Below are 17,620 nucleotides of genomic sequence, written 5' to 3'. Positions count from 1 at the left end.
TTGTAAGAGTCTTATATGTGAAATGGTATATTGTTTTCAGGTAGCTGTGATAAGTAAAATATGTACAATATAAAAGCCTTTAAATAACCACTAAAGAGAAGTTGCAGCTATAGCCAATAAATGAGGTAAAATGGAATCATAAGAAATACTGTATTAATCTAAAAGAAGGCAGAAAAAGAGGGACAGAATAGATTGGACAAATAGAAGACAAACAATAAAGTGTTGGTTTAAACCTAACCATCTCAATGATTATAATGTAAATTGTCTAAACACTTCACTGAAAGGCAGAAACTGTTAGATTGAACAAGACCTGACTATATGCTGCTTAAAGAAACTCACTTTAGATATAAAAACACACAAAGGTTAAAGATAAAAGATTGGGGGAAAAAAGTACTATGCTACCACTAATCAGTGGAAACCAGAAGTGGATTGTTAGTATCAGACAAAATAAATTTAAGGGCAGAAGTATTAACTGGAAAAAAATGGTCATTTCAGAATGATGAAGGAGTCCATTAATCAAAAAGACATAACCAACCTAAACATTTATATATCTAATAACAGAAGGTATTATGGAAAGGTCCACCCAACAACTGTAGAATATACATTCTTTTCAAATGTGCCTAAAACATTTACCAGGATAGGCCGTATTCTGGATCATAAAGCGTGTTTCAAAATTTTTTTGATGATTCAGATCATTTAAATAATTATTTTCTTTTTTCTTTCTTTCTTTCTTTCTTTCTTTCTTTCTTTCTTTCTTTCTTTCTTTCTTTCTTTCTTTCTTTCTTTCTTAAAGGATGTTTTGTGACTGCAATGCAACCGAATGAGAGATCCATAATAGAAAAATATCTGGAAAATCTGTAAACATTTGTAATCCAAATAACACATTTCCAAATAATCCATGGCCAAAGAATTAATCAAAAAGGAGATTAGACAATAAACTGAATAAAAATGAAAGTGTGGCATTTTACAATTTGTGGGATGCAGCTAAAACATTGTCATCCCAGAGAAATTTATAGGACTAAATGCTTATTTTTGGGGGGGGGGGGGGAAAGGGTTTCAAATCAGGGACCTAAACTCTTATCCTCAAACTAAAAAGAAGAAAGCATGTTAAATTCAAAATAAGCAGACAATTTGAAGTAATAAAAATAACAACAGAAATCTATGTAATAGGAAACAAACAAAAACAATTGGGAAAATCAGGGAAAGCAAAAACTTTTTGAGGTCATTAGAATTTATAAACCTTTAACTTGGCTTTGGAAAAAGAAAAGCCAGAAGTTAACAAATATCAGAAGTGAGATTCACCCTGTCTGTTTCCAAGCTGTCCACCTGCCAGGTGGTGCCTCCCTCCAGAGTTTTATCTCAGTTGCCACTGTGTTTCAAAAACCCCACACTGCGGAGACACCTGTGGCTCATGTCCACGTTGATCCTCTGGGGGAGGTTCTTGCCATGCTCTGGCCAGCACTTGCTTGTTCCAGAAAATGTTAATGTCACCGTGCAGTGGCAACAGCTCAGAGTTTATGGTAAAATCACAACACACAGCCTGCCTTCAGCCTGTGTCTTTGTTCCTATACCAGTGAACAGGCAGTTCTATGACACCCACCAGGTCTTTTGCTCATGGAGAGGCTGTATCACCTCTACTGAATGCACTCCTAGCAGTGGAGCCACTTCTCCCTATGAAACCTAGGGGATCCTCAGACTGTGCTGCCTGCTCCCGAGGCTCTGCCCTGCTTCCTTATTGGAGCATGAATTCCAAAATTTCAGCCTGAGCTCCACTGTTTGCAAATAATTGGCAGTATTGAAACCCTCTCTTTTTTCCCCATCAATGGTTTTGGGAAACAGTTTTCTTGTGTAGTCCCCTGCTCGTGTTTTCATTCTTTCTGTCTTTCTTTCTCTCTAGCTACTTGCAGGGGGAGTACTTTTCTTGCATGATCCCAATGCAGAGCCTTATCTCCCCCTCTCTCTTTCTCTTCTCCGTGAAATAGCTCCATGAAAACAGCTCCTGCCCCTCCACGACAGCATGGCTCTTCTCTCCCCCAGTTCACCTCTCCACACCACATACCTGCCACATTCTTTCCCTCAAATTATGCAGAATGTTCTGTTAATCCTTAGATCCGTTTCCTAGGTGTTCCAGATGTTTCGATGTTGTTGTAGCTGTGTTTGAGGGACAAGACATGCCCAGTGTCTACTACTCCACTGTCTTCTGGAAAAAGTTTTTTTTTTTTTAAGTTCATTTTGAGAGAGAGCTGATAGGGAAGGGCAGTGAGAGAGGGGGAGAGAGAATCTCAAGCAGGCTCTGCACTGTTAGTACAGAGCCTGACATGGGGCTCGATCTCACAAACCATGAGATGATGACCTGAGCTGAGATCAAAAGTCAGATGCTTAACCAACTGAGCCACCCAGACACTCTTGGAAAAAGTCTTAATAATAATAATAATAATAATAATAATAAATAATTTAGCATGTTTTCCAAAATGAAGATTCATAATAAACTGAGTTTATCAAGTGTCTTAATCTAAAAGAAAAACAATGGGCAACTTTAATGTATGTATATTCCAACTATACCTATTAAATAAGTTGAATCGTTTTTAACTAAAAAATGTTTCTACTGAGAGAAATTCTGCTGGATTGAAGACACAGGTTGCTATGATGGGCACGCCTATGGAGAGGGACATTTGTCAGGGAACTGACGGTGGCTTCTAGGACTTAAGGGACTCTGTCCTACAACTGTAAGGAACTGAATTCTCTTGGCAATCATAGGAGCTTGGAAGAGAACCCTGAGCTGTTATGGATGAGAACATAACGTGGTCAACTCCTAACTGTAGCCTTGAGACTCTGAGCAGAGGACCTAACCCATGGTAATTGTGAGATAATATATTTGACAAAGGGTCAGAGATCGGTGTGTTTGGGCAGACTCCTTTCTGGTCATTTGCAGCTGAAAGACATCTGAAAACAAAATGAGTGTCATATAGTTTATCATTTGTGTACTTAGTGAACTCCTGTCAGTTTCCAAAACACAGTACCAATAGAGAAAATCATGAAGTGTTGGCATCAGCAACAATTCCAGTTCAAACAACTCAAGATCAACCTCTCCATCATCCAGTTAGAAACCTATGTTTAGAGCTGCCTATTTTTTCTCAGATGGATTAAGACAGTGTAGGCAAGCTATGGTCAACCTGACCATGGTCGAACTTGCTTAGATGAGTTCAACTCTGTACCATTCCAAAAAGTAATTTTCAATTATTTCTTTATTCTAGAGTAAGTGACATATGTATTTATTTGAAACCACTTACCTAGGGTTGCCTAGGTGGCTCAGTTGAGCATCTTACTCTTTATTTCGGCTCAGGTCATGATCTCATGGTTTGTGAAATCTGTGCTGGCTTGCTTCAGATTCTCTCTCTCTTACTATCTCTCTGCCCCTCCTCTGCCGGTGCTCTCTCTCTCTCCATCTCTCTCAAAATAAAAATAAAACCACCTACCTATAAAGCATCATAAAATTACAAATAGTTCATCACGAAAAGGCAAACTCAAGTAATCAGAATCATGTGTTGCATGTTCAATAAATACTCAAGAGACCATAGCAGACAGATGAGTCTATAGGCCTGGAAGATTTGTTCAGGGCCATTGCAATGCAGATTTTTCTCCACCTTTCTCAAAAGCCATGGGACTATATAGTAAAACCTGAAGTTCGTAATTATCCTAAGGCATTGTCTAATCCAGTGGAAAGTAAACCAAAAAAAAACCCAAAAACAAAAAAAACAAAACAAAACAAGGTTTTCTGGAATATCTAGAATATTCAGTTGTTCAGAAACAAAAATGCCCCCTTCCTGGATAAATGAAAAGTCTAATGTATTTTTTCCTTTCAAATTGATTAAATGACAAATATTTTGAATTCTTAAGTGTTACTTCCTTAAAAGAGGAAAGTGGTATCTAATACTGGCAAACGTTTTATTGCCCCAGTTTTGCAATAATTATAAGTGAAAAAAAAGAGGAGTAAGAGAAGATAAACAGTACAGAAAAACAATAAAAGCATTCAGACTTTTCAATTGTGCAAAAAATTTTGTATACTTCTGTTAGTTGTAAGCAATTGGCACAAAGAAAACAGAGTACATCTTCTTGTGGTATCTATGTAACCTGAAAATTTGTGGAGGGAAATGTTATAGAATTTAACTTGTAATTAATATTAAACATTATGTTTACACTAATGAAACACATAATTTATGGACTATGAAGTAACATGTATACAATATTTTTTAAAGTTTATTTATTTTGAGAGGGAGGACCAGAGGGAGAGGGGGAGAGAGAATTCCAAGCAGGCTCTGCATTGTCAGCTCAGAGCCTGATGCAGTGCTCGAACTCATGAACCATGAAAACATGACCTGAGCTAAAATCAAGAGTCAGATGCTTAACTGACTGAGCCCCAATATACATACAGATTTTTAAGATATAGCTTGAGACTTAAAGAAGCTTAGTTTTTGTGGCTGTGGGTTATATTCCCAGACCCCTAAGCTTTTATTCCTTTTATTGTATAGAATAAAACTTTGGTGGGAAACTTTGAGAAGCATGTCTTAAGATATTAGATAATCCTTTTAAAAAACACCTTTATTGAGGTATACTCGATATATAATACACTGCACATATTCACCATGCACTTTGATAAGTTTTGATGTATGTATACATCTGTGAATACATCCTAGCAATCTAGGTAATGAGGTTATGCATCACCTGCAGAAGCTTCTTCATTTTCCTTTGTAATTTCTCTCTTCATCCCTCCTCACCATCTGTCAACTAGGCAAGTGATCTCTAATCTGCCTTCTGTCAGTATAGATTACTTTGCACTGCCCAGACTTTTGTATAAATGGAATAATACACTATGTGTTTTTTGAGGGAGTGTGTTAAAAAAAAAGGAAAGAAAGAAACAAACAAACAAACCTTGTTTAGAGCTTCCAGTACTTCAGAAGGATTGAGACAGTGCACGCTTCTACAAGCACAAATGGACCCTATACAGAGTTACCAGTTCCCACATGTAATGTAAAGAAATGGAGATAGCTAGTTTCTCAGGCAAACTATTCCACCTAGATTCCCAGTGTATCCTGCTTTTAGCCCCCCTGCAAGTGTTATGATGACAAATACGTATGCTCATTAGTATTATGTGCAATATCGAACAGTAGTTTCAGCTCAGGCCACATCAAATGCCAACCCAGCTCAGCCTACTGCTTCACAGCCTCTACATTTGGCACATGTTCCTGGGGAGTAATCTCACCAGCTCCAAATCTAGTGGTTAAAGAAAATGGATCCAAAGGAGGATGTTCAAATGAATGCACAGGGAGGGTCAGTGCTAAATGAAAATGTCAGTTGACACTGGCTAGATTAGAGGTACATGTTTTCATAAGCTGCAGTTCCCTTCAGCACAGTATATTTCTTTTCTTCCTTTTTTCAGTTTATCATGGCAACGGAAGTCATGTTACTAGTTTATGTACAGCAAGTTGGATGATTTCCTGTTAGGCAAGAAAGAGGTCAGCAACAGGCTCCCTGTAACATTGTCACAGTTAACAGTGATGGGAAACAAACATGAAAAAGTAGATCATTGTATGGATGATGGGCTTAATGGTGAGGGTTGTGAAGGTGCAGATGAAGATGACCATCAATTTAAAGACCTCGAGGGCCGCCTGGGTGGCTCAGTTGGTTAACTGACTGACATGGGCTCAGGTCATGCTCTCGCAGTTTGTGAGTTTGAGCTCCACGTCAGGCTCTGTGCTGGCAGCTCAGAGCCTGGAGCCTACTTTGGATTCTGTGTCTCCCCCTCTCTTCCCCTCCCTTGCTCACGCTCTGTGTCTCTCTGTCTCTCAATAATAAATAAATGTTAAAAAAAAAAAAAAAAAGACCTTTTGGTTAATGGCTTTTGCTTGGTCTTTTATCACTGCGTTCTGTACCTAATACCAGAGGGGCTTCCAGATGTCAGCAGTTAAGCATGAAAAGTTATTGCAGCTGAAGAGGAGGGTTTGACTTTAGGAAAGTGTTTTAAATAATAGTATAGTGTGTGTGTGTGTGTGTGTGTGTGTGTAAACACACACATACATGTTATATATAATTAAATATATAACCTTTTTATTACGTACAGAGGTTTTTTTTGTTAAATGTAAGCTTATATATATGAATACCATAAACACAAATGGATTGCTAATTGTGTGATTTTTAAAGATACTAACAGAACATAGTGTAACAACATTGATCTTCCAAACTTTATTCATCTCAATTATATATATTATACCAAGACAGACATATTTATGAATCTTATTTTTTGTTTTAAGTTTACTTATTTACTATTGAGAGAGACAGAGACAGCACGAGGAGGGGAGGGACAGAGAGAGAGAGAGAAAGAGAGTGAGAGAGAATCCCAAGCAGGCTCTGCAGTGTCAGTACAGAGCCCAATGGAGGCTTGAACTCCTGAAGCATGAGATCATGACATGAACCAAAACCAAGAGCTGGATGCTTAACCAACTGAACGACCCAGGTGCCCCTATGAGTCTTATTTCTTTTTTTTTTTTTTTTTTAACGTTTATTTATTTTTGAGAGAGAGAGACAGAGCATGAACGGGGGAGGGTCAGAGAGAGAGGGAGACACAGAATCTGAAACAGGCTCCAGGCTCTCAGCGGTCAGCACAGAGCCCTACGCGGGGCTCGAACTCACGGACCGCGAGATCATGACCTGAGCCGAAGTCGGACGCTTAACTGACTGAGCCACCCAGGCTCCCCGAGTCTTATTTCTTAAAAGAGCTGCTTTGTGTATAAATATCTATGGTTAGTAGTTCAGCATGTGTACCATTCAGTGTGTAATTTAATATACTTTCTATGAATTATTCTGAAAGTTTTAAGTGGATGATCTCACAGTTTTTAATGAAGAATGTTACTGAGTTTAAATGTGCTACTAGCTTCTTGTCTAGCCATAAACCAAGAAACTTAGCAGTGATCTTAATTTTATTAGGTAAGGGACACCTATTTTAAGAGCATGTATCATCTATTGGAGTTAGTACCTTAAAGAAAAGATTGCTCTTCAGTGGCATCAACAGTGGTATAAAATATTTTATAAAGGCGATATAAAAGAGAATACTTTTATAAAATCAATTATCCTAGAAATCATTTTACATTACAAGAAAATTACGGACCAGTAACTCTCATGAGCATAAATGCAAACACTCTTAATAAGATTTTAGTGAATAGAATCATCAATAAATAAAAAGGATAATATGCGATGGCCAAGTGATGTTTATCCTAGGAATGAAAGGCATCATCAGATCCATAGACTTTAAGAAGAAAAAAAATTATATGATCATCTCAATAGATCAGAAAAGGAATTTGATTAAACTGTTTTTAGTTTTAAAAACCATAAAAACCATTTATAGTTTTAAAAAACAGCAAAAATATGAATAGAAGGAAATATTCACATCATGATAAAGGGTATCTACAAAAAAATCTACAGCTAACTTAAGTTTTCATGGTAAAAGACCCAAAGTTTTTCCCCTTAGATTAGAAAGTAGGCAAGAATGTCTACTGTCACTAATCCTAGTCAAAATCATAGTGGAAGACCCACCCAGTGCAATAAGGCAAGAAAAGTAAATAAAGCACTGCAGATTGGGAAGGAAAAAATGAAACCATCTCTATTTATGTCTGACTTTATGGTCTATCTAGAAAATCTGACAGAATCTACAAAAAAAGCTGCTAGAAGTAATGAGTTCAGCAGGATTACAAGATCCAAATTGGCATATAAAAATCAATTATATCTTTGCAATAAACAATGAGAAGTGGAAACTAAAAAAACATAGTATTTACTAGCACTAAAAATCATAAATACTTAGGTATAAATTTAACAAAACATGGCAAGATTCATACACTGAAAATGATAGAATGAACGAAGTCAAAGAAGACCTAAATAAATGGGGATATATACCATGTTCATGGATTTGAAGATTCATTATTCCAGGATATTTGTTTTTTCCCCCCCAAACTATATTCAATGTAATCCCATTCAAAATCCTGGCAGTTTTTTTCTTTTTGGTAGAAATTGACAAGCTCATCCTAAAATTTATATGTAAAGCCAGGAAAACTAGAATTTTTGAAAAGAAAAAAAAGTTGGAAGGTTGACAGTAATTGATAGTTAGGTTTATAGTAAGTTTATAGTTAACTTTGTAGTAAGGTTAAAACTTACTACAAAACTACAATAATTGAGACAATATCCACCCCCAAAAATGCAAAGGCATTTAAATGGAAAAAGAATAGTTTTTCTCAATAAATTTTTGTTGGAACAATTGGATATCATATGCAAAGAGGAAAAAAAAAAAAAAAAGAACCTTGCTGGCCTCCAGAGGAGATGGCACATGAGCTGGGTGTGAAGTCTGGGTATATTTACATACAAGCCTGGCATACTTCTGCCTCATTGTAGACAGTTGGTATAGAGCCTGTGGAATACACATTCTAGAGGCTGCATCTCTACCTATCAAGAGCCCTTGTATCTACCTTAACACCATATATAAAAATTCAAATCAGAATATAAATTATAACATAACTAAAACTGTAAATCTTAACTACAAAACTGCTAAAAGAAAGCATAGGAGAAAACCTTTGTACCCTTGGGTTAGCCAGAAGAATGTTATATTAAAATTTTTGTGATAAGTTGGACTTCATCAAAATTAAGAACTTTAACTTTAGCCTCTCAAGAGCCATTCTTAAGAAAATGAAAAGACAAGCTACAGACTGGAAGCTGTTTGCAAATTACAAATTTGATAAATGAACAAAATGAATATATTAAAAACATATAAAGAACTCTAAAAACTCAATAATAACAATCCAGCAGAAGGTGGCAAAAGATTTTAACAGATGCTTTAACAAAGAAGATACAGACATCTATAGGCAGATGGCAAATAAGCACACAAAACAATGCTCAACATCACTAGTCATTATGGAAATATATGTAGAAATCAGAGATACCACAACATACCAATTATACTGGCTAAAATGAAGAAGAGGAGAAAAACCTGATGGTACCAGGTGTTGGTAAGAATGTAGAACTCAGACATTGGTGGTGAGAATGCAGAACAGCACATATAGCTTTGCCAAGGTTCACTTCAGTAAATAGTTTCACAATTTCTCATAAAATTAAACCCATACTTAACATGTGACCCAGCAGACATAACATATGTATGACTTAACATAATTCACAAACATATGACTTAACATATGACCCAGCACTCTTATACCTAGGTATTTACCCAAGTTAAATAAGAACTGTGTTTATACAAAAACTAGTCCATGATTGACTATAGCGGTTTTATTCATAAAAGAATGAATTATGAATTCATTCGAGCTTGGAGCATCAGAAATGTTCTTCCTTTGCTAAATGGATAAACAAACCAGGATATGTATACAATGGACTACTACTACTTAGTAATAAAAAGAAAGAAATTACTGCAACATGTAACAACATAGATGAAAAATGCATTGTTCTAAGTTGAAGCCAGACTCAAAAGACTATATACTGTATGACTTCATTTATATGACTTTCTGGAAAAGGCAAAACTGTTGACACAGTAAGCCAATCAATGGTTGCCTGGAGTGGGAGTTGGATTTGACTTTTACAAAGGACGTAGGTAATTATGGAGGAGGCTGATAGAATTATTCTATATCTTTACTTGTGGTAGTAATATGTATGTTGGTCAAAACTCATGGAAATGTACACTAAAATGGGTGAATTTTATTAGATACAAAAAATCTAACTGATAGCATCAAAAAGGGCTTCGTAAGATCCTTGGGTCTTGAAAGTTTTGAAGGTGTCCTGGTGGGGAGTAGGGAGGAGCTCAAGGGACAAAGGATTTGCAAAGACTTAAAGGTAGCAAACAGTGGTGCCTGGGTGGCTCAGTTGGTTAAGCATCCAACTCTTGATTTCGGCTCTAGAGACTTGAGATTTGAGATTTTTGTGAGATTGAGCCCTGCATTAGGCCCCACACTGTCAGCATGGAAACTACCAGGGATTCTCTCTCCCTCTCTGTCTCTGCCCCTCCCCCGTTCATGCTCTCTCTCTGTCTCAACAATAAATAAACGTTAAAAAAAAATTAAAAAGAATAGAACAGGGCAAGAAGTAAAGCAGTTATAAAAGCTGTGGGAACAGTCCAAAAGAGGAGATGGTAGCTTGGATTAGGGGGTAGCAATGAAGATGGACAGAAGTAGATAGAAGGCTTATGGACGGATCTTGGCCACTTATGGGTGAATTGGGTATGGAATGCGGGGCAGAGAAAAAAGGCCAGGATAACTCCCAAGTTTAAGGACCTGAGCAACCTAGTAGATGGTGGTGGCATTACTGAGATGGAGAGTGAGGGAAATATACCTTGGGTGAGGGGTTGGAGTAGAGAATGAAAAACTTCCCATGTTTTTGTTCCATGAACACCAAGGGGCAGAGGGTTTTTTTTTTTTTTTTTATGTTAAAGTATTTTTTTTTGTTGAGATATAATTGACACATAATACATTAGTATCAGATGTACAGCATAATGATTGAGGATTCTTTTCTTTTTTAAAGAACTTGGGCTTTGGTATTTTTCTCTCTTTACCTGGTGTCTCAGTTTAGGCTGCTATGATAAAGCAAAGAAAGTACCACAGACCAGATGGCTTATAAACAACAGAAGTCTATTTCTTACAGTTCGGGGGCTAGAAGTCCAAGATCAGGCTGTGTGGTGGGGTTCTGGTAAGGGAGCTCTTCTGGATTGCAGATTGCTGACACCTGGGCAGAGAGCAGGGCGAGGAAGCAAGGTCTTTTGTGACTCATAAGGGCACTAATCCCATTCATGAGGGCTCCTACCTTATGCACTCCTCTAATCCTAATTACCTCCCAAAGTCCCTACTTCCTAATACTGTTATATTGGGGGTTAGGATTTCAACATATGAATTTTAGGAGGACACAGTCAGTCAATAACAGGAAAATGGAGGCTTTAATCAGGGGAGGGACTTAGTTTTTATCTTAAGCAACTGCTCTGGCAGGCCTGTCGATGAGACATGGAAAGGGTGAGATTAGGAGTGAGAGCAGTTGGTGATTTAGTGTGGCATCAGGTGGAGACAAAGAAATCCTGGGTCAACACTAGAACAGTTTACACAGGAAGGGGCAGAATTAGTGGGAAATGGTGATACCAGATATCTCAGGTGACAGGTGAGTCCTAGGTGATGTTCCCATTTGTATGCTGAGAGACATCCAAGAAGAACTGGGTGTAAGGGATGTGTAGATAATTTTTTATCAGTTTGGATTATATTAAGTGGCTCTGTACCTTTAAAGAACTGACTTGATTTTTTCATTCTGATACTATTTGCATACAGCACCCAGCAGTATACCTGAGTAATAGGTAAGCTACCACAGTACCGTGGGAGTGAAGTTGGTTGGAATGCAGACAGCCAATGTGGAATCTGAACAAGGTGACTGCTCATGGTTTTCCCTGTGTTCTGTGTGCCAGCATCTCACTAAGTACCTGTGGCCTCGGAATGAGTCCCACCTGTATCAGATTTGTATGTCCACTGGAGGAAGGATTCAGGGAGTACAGAGGTACAGCTTAACGAGGAAAATCTCTTATCTTTGGAAGGGTGGCAAAGTGGAGAACCAGATGTGAGGAGCCTTCTCCACGGATGATACACTTGAGCTCCTGTAGAAATATATCTTGGGTGGAGCTGACTTCTCTCCGAGCTCTCATTTCAGGGAGTGTCCTATTTGCCCCTTGTATGCTGCAACTTTTGGTTCTGGGTTGGCTCCTTTCCTTCCTTGTCTGGACTCTGACTGGTCCTGGTCACAGGTCTTTGTTCTGCTGTTCTCTGCTAGATGCATGGACTGTTTTTAAATCCTACCGTGGTCCTGTGTTTTTCAGCCTGAGAGAAAGTTTGGAGTGGTGGTGGTTGGCGTTGGCAGAGCTGGCTCAGTGCGGATCAGGGACTTGCGGAATCCACATGCTTCCTCGGCGTTCCTGAACCTGATTGGCTTCGTATCCAGGTGGCTGGCATTTGTCTTGTGCCTTGTAATTCATGGGAAGACCAGTGAGAATGGATTAGGGCTTGGGACATAGAGACTCTCCAGACCCAGGAGAGAGAAAGCCAGCTCTGGGGTCATTCCAGAGAACTGTGCTCAGGGTCAGCCCCACAGGATCTCAAGTTTGGATGGCTTTGGGGTCTGGAGTGCTGGGCCTGCGGCTGGGGTGTAAGGCGAGTCAGCCTTGATGGGACTGTGAAGACAAAGGCAGAGAAGATGAGAGCAGTGCCTAATAGTTACAGAAGGGTCACAGTGAACACATGTGGATTGGCTAAAAGAAGGCATTAGGTGTGTACCAGTTAATCATTATGTCAGTTATGATGGCCATCTATGTAGTGGCCCTGGGTTTTATAAGCCTTTTCAGCTATTTGACATAAATACCATTATCAACCCTACTTTACAGATACAGAAACTGAGCCACAGAGGGGTTAAATAATTTGACTATGGACACACAGCTGGAAAGTCTAAGACCTGGATTTGCATGCATGTCTATTTGATTCCAAAGCCCTTCATCTAAGCAACATGTGTTATTTTCCTTTTGATAATTTTGAGCCTTACTTTTCTTTAAGGTTTCGTTTATCTCCTATAACTCAATCAAAACCAGACTTCCTACCATGTTTCTTCTTCCCTGACCCATAGAGAAGGTGCTCAGCACCTTCCTTCACCACTTACCACTTCCTCATACACACCATTCACTGAACTAACACCATATAACATCATTTAGGAGTGTTAATTTATGAGTGAACAAGATGTAGGCACTTTCTTGGCTAAGGAGAGGGGGTGGCATGCAACTTAGACACGTCTCTGCTTTCTAGCGCTTTAGAGAAATCGAATAAATAGTGGCACAAAGCATGTTTTAACTCCTGTGATGGTCCCTGCAGATGTTTTTTCCATATCTTAATTCATGGGACCTACTTTCCTCCAGTTGACCTGTCTCAAACCTGGCTTTTCCCTTAAGGATATAAAGTGGGTTTGGGGACAGTAGAGAGACCCAGAAGTGCTAGGAGTCTGCCCTTGGGCAGTCTTCTCCTCTCAGTAAGATTCTAAGGGAGTTGCACACAAATGGGATATCAAAATTATTATTAGCACTGTAACTCCCATTGCACCCCTGCCTGAAGCCAGGTTGAACACAACACTTGGGCTCAAGGCTGAAGCAGGGCCTCTCTTTGTCCCATAAGCCCCAGTCCCCTGCTAGCTGGCTGCTGTGACTGATACAGTCGAAACTCCTAAGCTACCCAAGTCAGGAGGGAAGATGGCCTGCTTTACAGTCCTGCCATTCTCACACTGTTCCCCATTCTTCATGACCTACCCGCTGTGTTGTAGCATCTCCCCTGGAAGCCTACTCTGAAACCTTAAAGTGGATATTCCCTGCCTTCCTTGAATTACCCACCTATACCCCCAACACAACGTTTCTTGTATTAATGTTGTGATGGTGCTACATTTATGCATGTGTGCCTTCCTTCCTCTTTTAGACTGTGAATGAAGTCTGGTATAGTCAGTGTTTGGCCAAATGCTTGGAGCTGGCTGTGATCATAGAGACCACTTCTCATGAGATAAAAGGAGATCAGTTGTTTTTATTTTAGAGATGGAATAATTCAAAGACCGCCATGTCATGTAGGCTGTTAGCAGTAGTGTTGGCACTCAGTGCCAGATCTCTTGACTTAAACCCTGAGGCTGTTTTTCTCACTCCATGTTGGAAACTGTCCTGGAAATGGGACAGAGGAAATTAATTTCTTTATATCCAAAAGCCCAAAAGCTAATTATCAGGACATTGTTGGGAGGAGAAGAGAAGGATAAATTCAAATAAATACAAGTATAAATATAAATATAAATATAAATATAAATATAAATATAACATATATATATATATATATGTATATATGTGGTCATTTATTTATTTGATATTCTGTGTACTTTTGAGTTGCATTTCTATTATTCTTAACTAGACGAGAGCTCGGGAACATTGATGAAGTCCAGCAGATTTCTTTGGAAAATGCTCTTTCCAGCCCAGAGGTAGAGGTTGCTTATATCTGCAGTGAGAGCTCCAGCCATGAGGACTATATCAGGTGGGTTTTCAATGTAGGTATTCCTTGCCTTGCACAGTAGTGCAGGAGTATAAAAATGACTGGGAAAGCTGAAATCTTGCAAAGAAGTTTTAATAATCAAAGGGAAAAGGGGCACCTGTGTGGCTCAGTTGGGTAAGCGTCCAACTTCAGCTCAGGTCATGATCTCATGGTTGGTGGGCTCGAGCCCCGTGTCAGGCTCTGCGCTGACAGCTCAGAGCCTAGAGCCTGCTTCGGATTCTGTGTTTCCCTCTCTCTCTGCCCCTTCCCCACTCGCACTCTGTCTCTGTCTCTTGAAGATGAATAAATGTTAAAAAAAAAAAAAAAAAAATTTTTTAAAGGGAAAAATTACAGTGGGGCCATTACCTTTAAAAATTGTCAAAATCCTAAAAACTCTTACTATTGGTTATAAAAATATAAGAAAATGAAAATTATGTAAAACTAAAATTTATTTAGTACACTGTAATTTAAAACAATAGAAACAAAGAATTAAAGAGTTTTCTTTGTAAAAAACTGACAGTAGTTTGAATAGTGTTGGTTTCTTCTCATGGTAGGATGTGGAGCCAGCATCTATTCTGTGCCTTGGCAGATTGTTGTAATCCTTTCTTGTGCTTTTAATATTGTTAAATATCTCCAGGAGTTCCTTTAATATGAAGTATTTTTGCCAAGAGGTGAGGAAAGAAGTAGTGGTGGCATCGATATCATAGAGCAAGGGAGGTGACATGTTCCTCTGCCCCAGCTTCAAATGCAAAGCTTAGAGCCCTTCAAGCATTGGGTGGTACTGACCCTGGAAGGAGGAGCCCCACACAGGATCTGGCGGCTAACAAGGCAGTACCAGTCGCCTCCCTGAATCTCACTGCCCTCTTAGGTCCTTACATTAAATTGAAGCTGCCACCGTGCTGTTCCCCAGGAGTAAGCTGCTCCCTCATTGTCACTCCAACTCTAGTGTGGAAAGAAACACCTTTCCTTGGTTCCCTTTAACCCACTTTGGCACCAGAATGTATTTCCTTAAAAAGGTAATTGTGTAATTTTCATCTTATAAATGTTTGTACCTTAAGAGTATCTAGAAAATAAAATCCAAACTTCTGAGTGTAGCATTCTGGGTTCTTCACAGTCAGACTCTCAGCTACTTTCATGATTTTGTTTCCCTCTCGTCCCTGAGTCCGCTTCCCTGCCATGCCGAAATTCATACTATTATCCAGATGGACAAATTTCCCATAAATATCCACGCCTCTGCATATGCTGCCCAAAGTGAAATTCCCTCATCTTGCATGTTGCACCTGGAAAATGCCTCCTATTTCAAGACCCAATTCAGATGTAGTTACTGAAATCTTCTCAAACTGCCTCAGGCAGAGCTGCTGTCATGGGTTCATGGGTTTGGTAGTCTTTATTTATAGCTATCATGTGGTAATAGACAATTTTCATATTAATGTCTTTTATTTCTCCTCCAGAGTAGCTGATAAATAGTGCCTAGTTGAATACATGAGTAGTTGAATGGATGCATGTTCAAATTAACACATACCTGGAAAGTCATTCTCCTCTAGCGCATTAGAAAATAATAGGAAGTACAATTCGTCCTCCTTATCCTCTGGCCCCAGTTCTCACTGATTCTCATCTGTAGTCCTACATAACTTGGAGATTTATGTGTATTTATAACATTCCATTCTCTGTTATGCAGGGCATTTTAGTGAAGCTTACTTGAATATATTTTCTCTCTCTTTTTTCCAAAGGCAGTTCCTTAATGCTGGTAAGCATGTCCTTGTGGAATATCCAATGACACTGTCTTGGGAAGCAGCTCAGGACCTGTGGAAGCTGGCTGAGCAGAAAGGTGACGTATGTTCTGTCTGGAGCACAGACCCTCTTTTAGAGTTTCTGCCTGTAAAATGTCTTTGGTACCATCTTTATGCCTTTAAAACTTAACCCTATGTCAGATATGTTACTGGTCCTGTGGGCTCCCAACCCCCTACTCATCCCCAAAATTGTAGGCATGCATAAGGAGCACGTGTGGAGGGCCAGCAGGGCGGAGGGATGCGTGGGAATTTGCACATTTTTGTTAGAGACTTATCAGAGTCTTTGACTCTAATGAAAAGCATGAATTAGCTTTGCCCTGTGCCAGTGCCATGATATTATTTTGGTGTTATTCATATGAAACATTGGTAGTAGAAAAATGCCCAAGTCAGAGTAATGCATGCCCAAGTCTTATATGCATACTTTTTTAAATTTTTTATTCAAAAAAATTTTTGTTAATGCTTATTTATTTTTGAGAGAGAGAGAGAAAGAAACAGAGTGTGATTTTGGGAGAGGCAGAGAGAGAGGGGGACATAGAATTCGAAGCAGGCTCCAGGCTCCAAGCTGTCAGCACAGAGCCTAAGGTGGGGCTTGAACCCGTGAGCAGTGAGATCATGATCTGAGCTGAAGTCAGACGCTTAACCGACTGAGCTACCCAGGTGTCCCTATTTTTTTTATTTTTAATTAATTAATTTATTGTTTAATTTACATCTAAGTTAGCATATAGTGCAACAATGATTTCAGGAGTAGACTCCTTAATGCCCCTTACCCATTTAGCCCATCCCCCCTCCCACAACCCCTCCAGCAACCCTCTGTTTATTCTCTGTATTTAAGAGTCTCTTATGTTTTGTCCCCCTCCCTGTTTTTATATTCTTTTTGCTTCCCTTTCCTTATGTTCATCTGTTTTGTATCGTAAAGTCCTCATATGAGTGAAGTCATATGGTATTTGTCTTTCTCTGACTAATTTCGTTTAGCATAATACCTTCCAGTTCCATCTGTGTACTTGCAAATGGCAAGATTTCATTCTTTTTGCTAGTGCTGCTATAAACATTGGGGTGCATGTGTCCCTTCGAAATAGTACACCTGTAACCCTGGGATAAATACCTAGTAGTGCAATTGCTGAGTGTAGGGTACTTCTATTTTTAGTTTTTTGAGGAACCTCCATACTGTTTTCCAGAGTGGCTGCACCAGTTTGCATTCCCACCAGCAGTACAAAAGAGATCCTCTTTTCTCTGTATCCTTGCCAACTCTGTCGTTGCCTGAGTTGTTAATTTTAGCCATTCTGACAGGCGTGAGGTGGTATCTCATTGTGGTTTTGATTTGTATTTCCCTGATGATGAGTGATGTTGAGCATCTTTTCATGTGTCTCTTAGCCATCTGGATGTCTTCTTTGGAGAAGTGTCTATTCATGTCTTTTGCCCATTTCTTCACTGGATTATTCACTTTTTGGGTGTGGAGTTTGATAAGTTCTTACAGATTTTGGATACTAACCCTTTATCTGATATGTCATTTGCAATTATGTGCATACTTTTCTAGTTTGTGTTGTTTCTCAAGAGGAGTATTTATCAAATATCTCCTACATGTTAGGAACTTGGGAACTCTACTACGTGTTTCATATATTATTTTGTTTAATTCTAGAAACCCTTGGAGGTAGGTATTTTCTCTTATGTATAGGAGATTATGTATAGGAATCCATGGCTCAGAGAAGTTAAGTAATTTGT

General features: G+C 38.9%; 1 protein-coding gene and 1 pseudogene across 9 annotated transcripts in view; both read left to right on the top strand.

Moving 5' to 3' along the window:
* BLVRA (biliverdin reductase A) overlaps window positions 1-17,620 on the top strand; it is a 49,340-nt gene that overhangs the window by 12,995 nt on the left and 18,725 nt on the right. For 5 of the 9 annotated variants that reach the window (XM_007094779.2, XM_007094782.3, XM_042963548.1 and 2 more), the window contains 3 exons: window positions 11,891-12,012; window positions 13,995-14,114; window positions 15,842-15,939. In XM_007094779.2, coding sequence (XP_007094841.2) covers window positions 11,891-12,012; window positions 13,995-14,114; window positions 15,842-15,939 — 340 coding nt within the window. Of the gene's footprint in view, window positions 1-2,437; window positions 2,856-11,351; window positions 11,448-11,890; window positions 12,013-13,994; window positions 14,115-15,841; window positions 15,940-17,620 lie in introns of those variants that run through there. The other 4 variants (XM_042963520.1, XM_015543229.2, XM_042963506.1 and 1 more) reach the window with 4 other exon arrangements.
* On the top strand, window positions 4,348-5,733 carry LOC102964482 (annotated as a pseudogene).

Source organism: Panthera tigris, chromosome A2, assembly GCF_018350195.1.
Source record: "Panthera tigris isolate Pti1 chromosome A2, P.tigris_Pti1_mat1.1, whole genome shotgun sequence".
In the NCBI taxonomy this organism is placed as follows: Eukaryota; Metazoa; Chordata; class Mammalia; order Carnivora; family Felidae; genus Panthera; species Panthera tigris.
The sequence above is the reverse complement of the archived record's forward strand: the minus strand, read 5'-3'. Positions and strand labels throughout refer to the sequence as shown.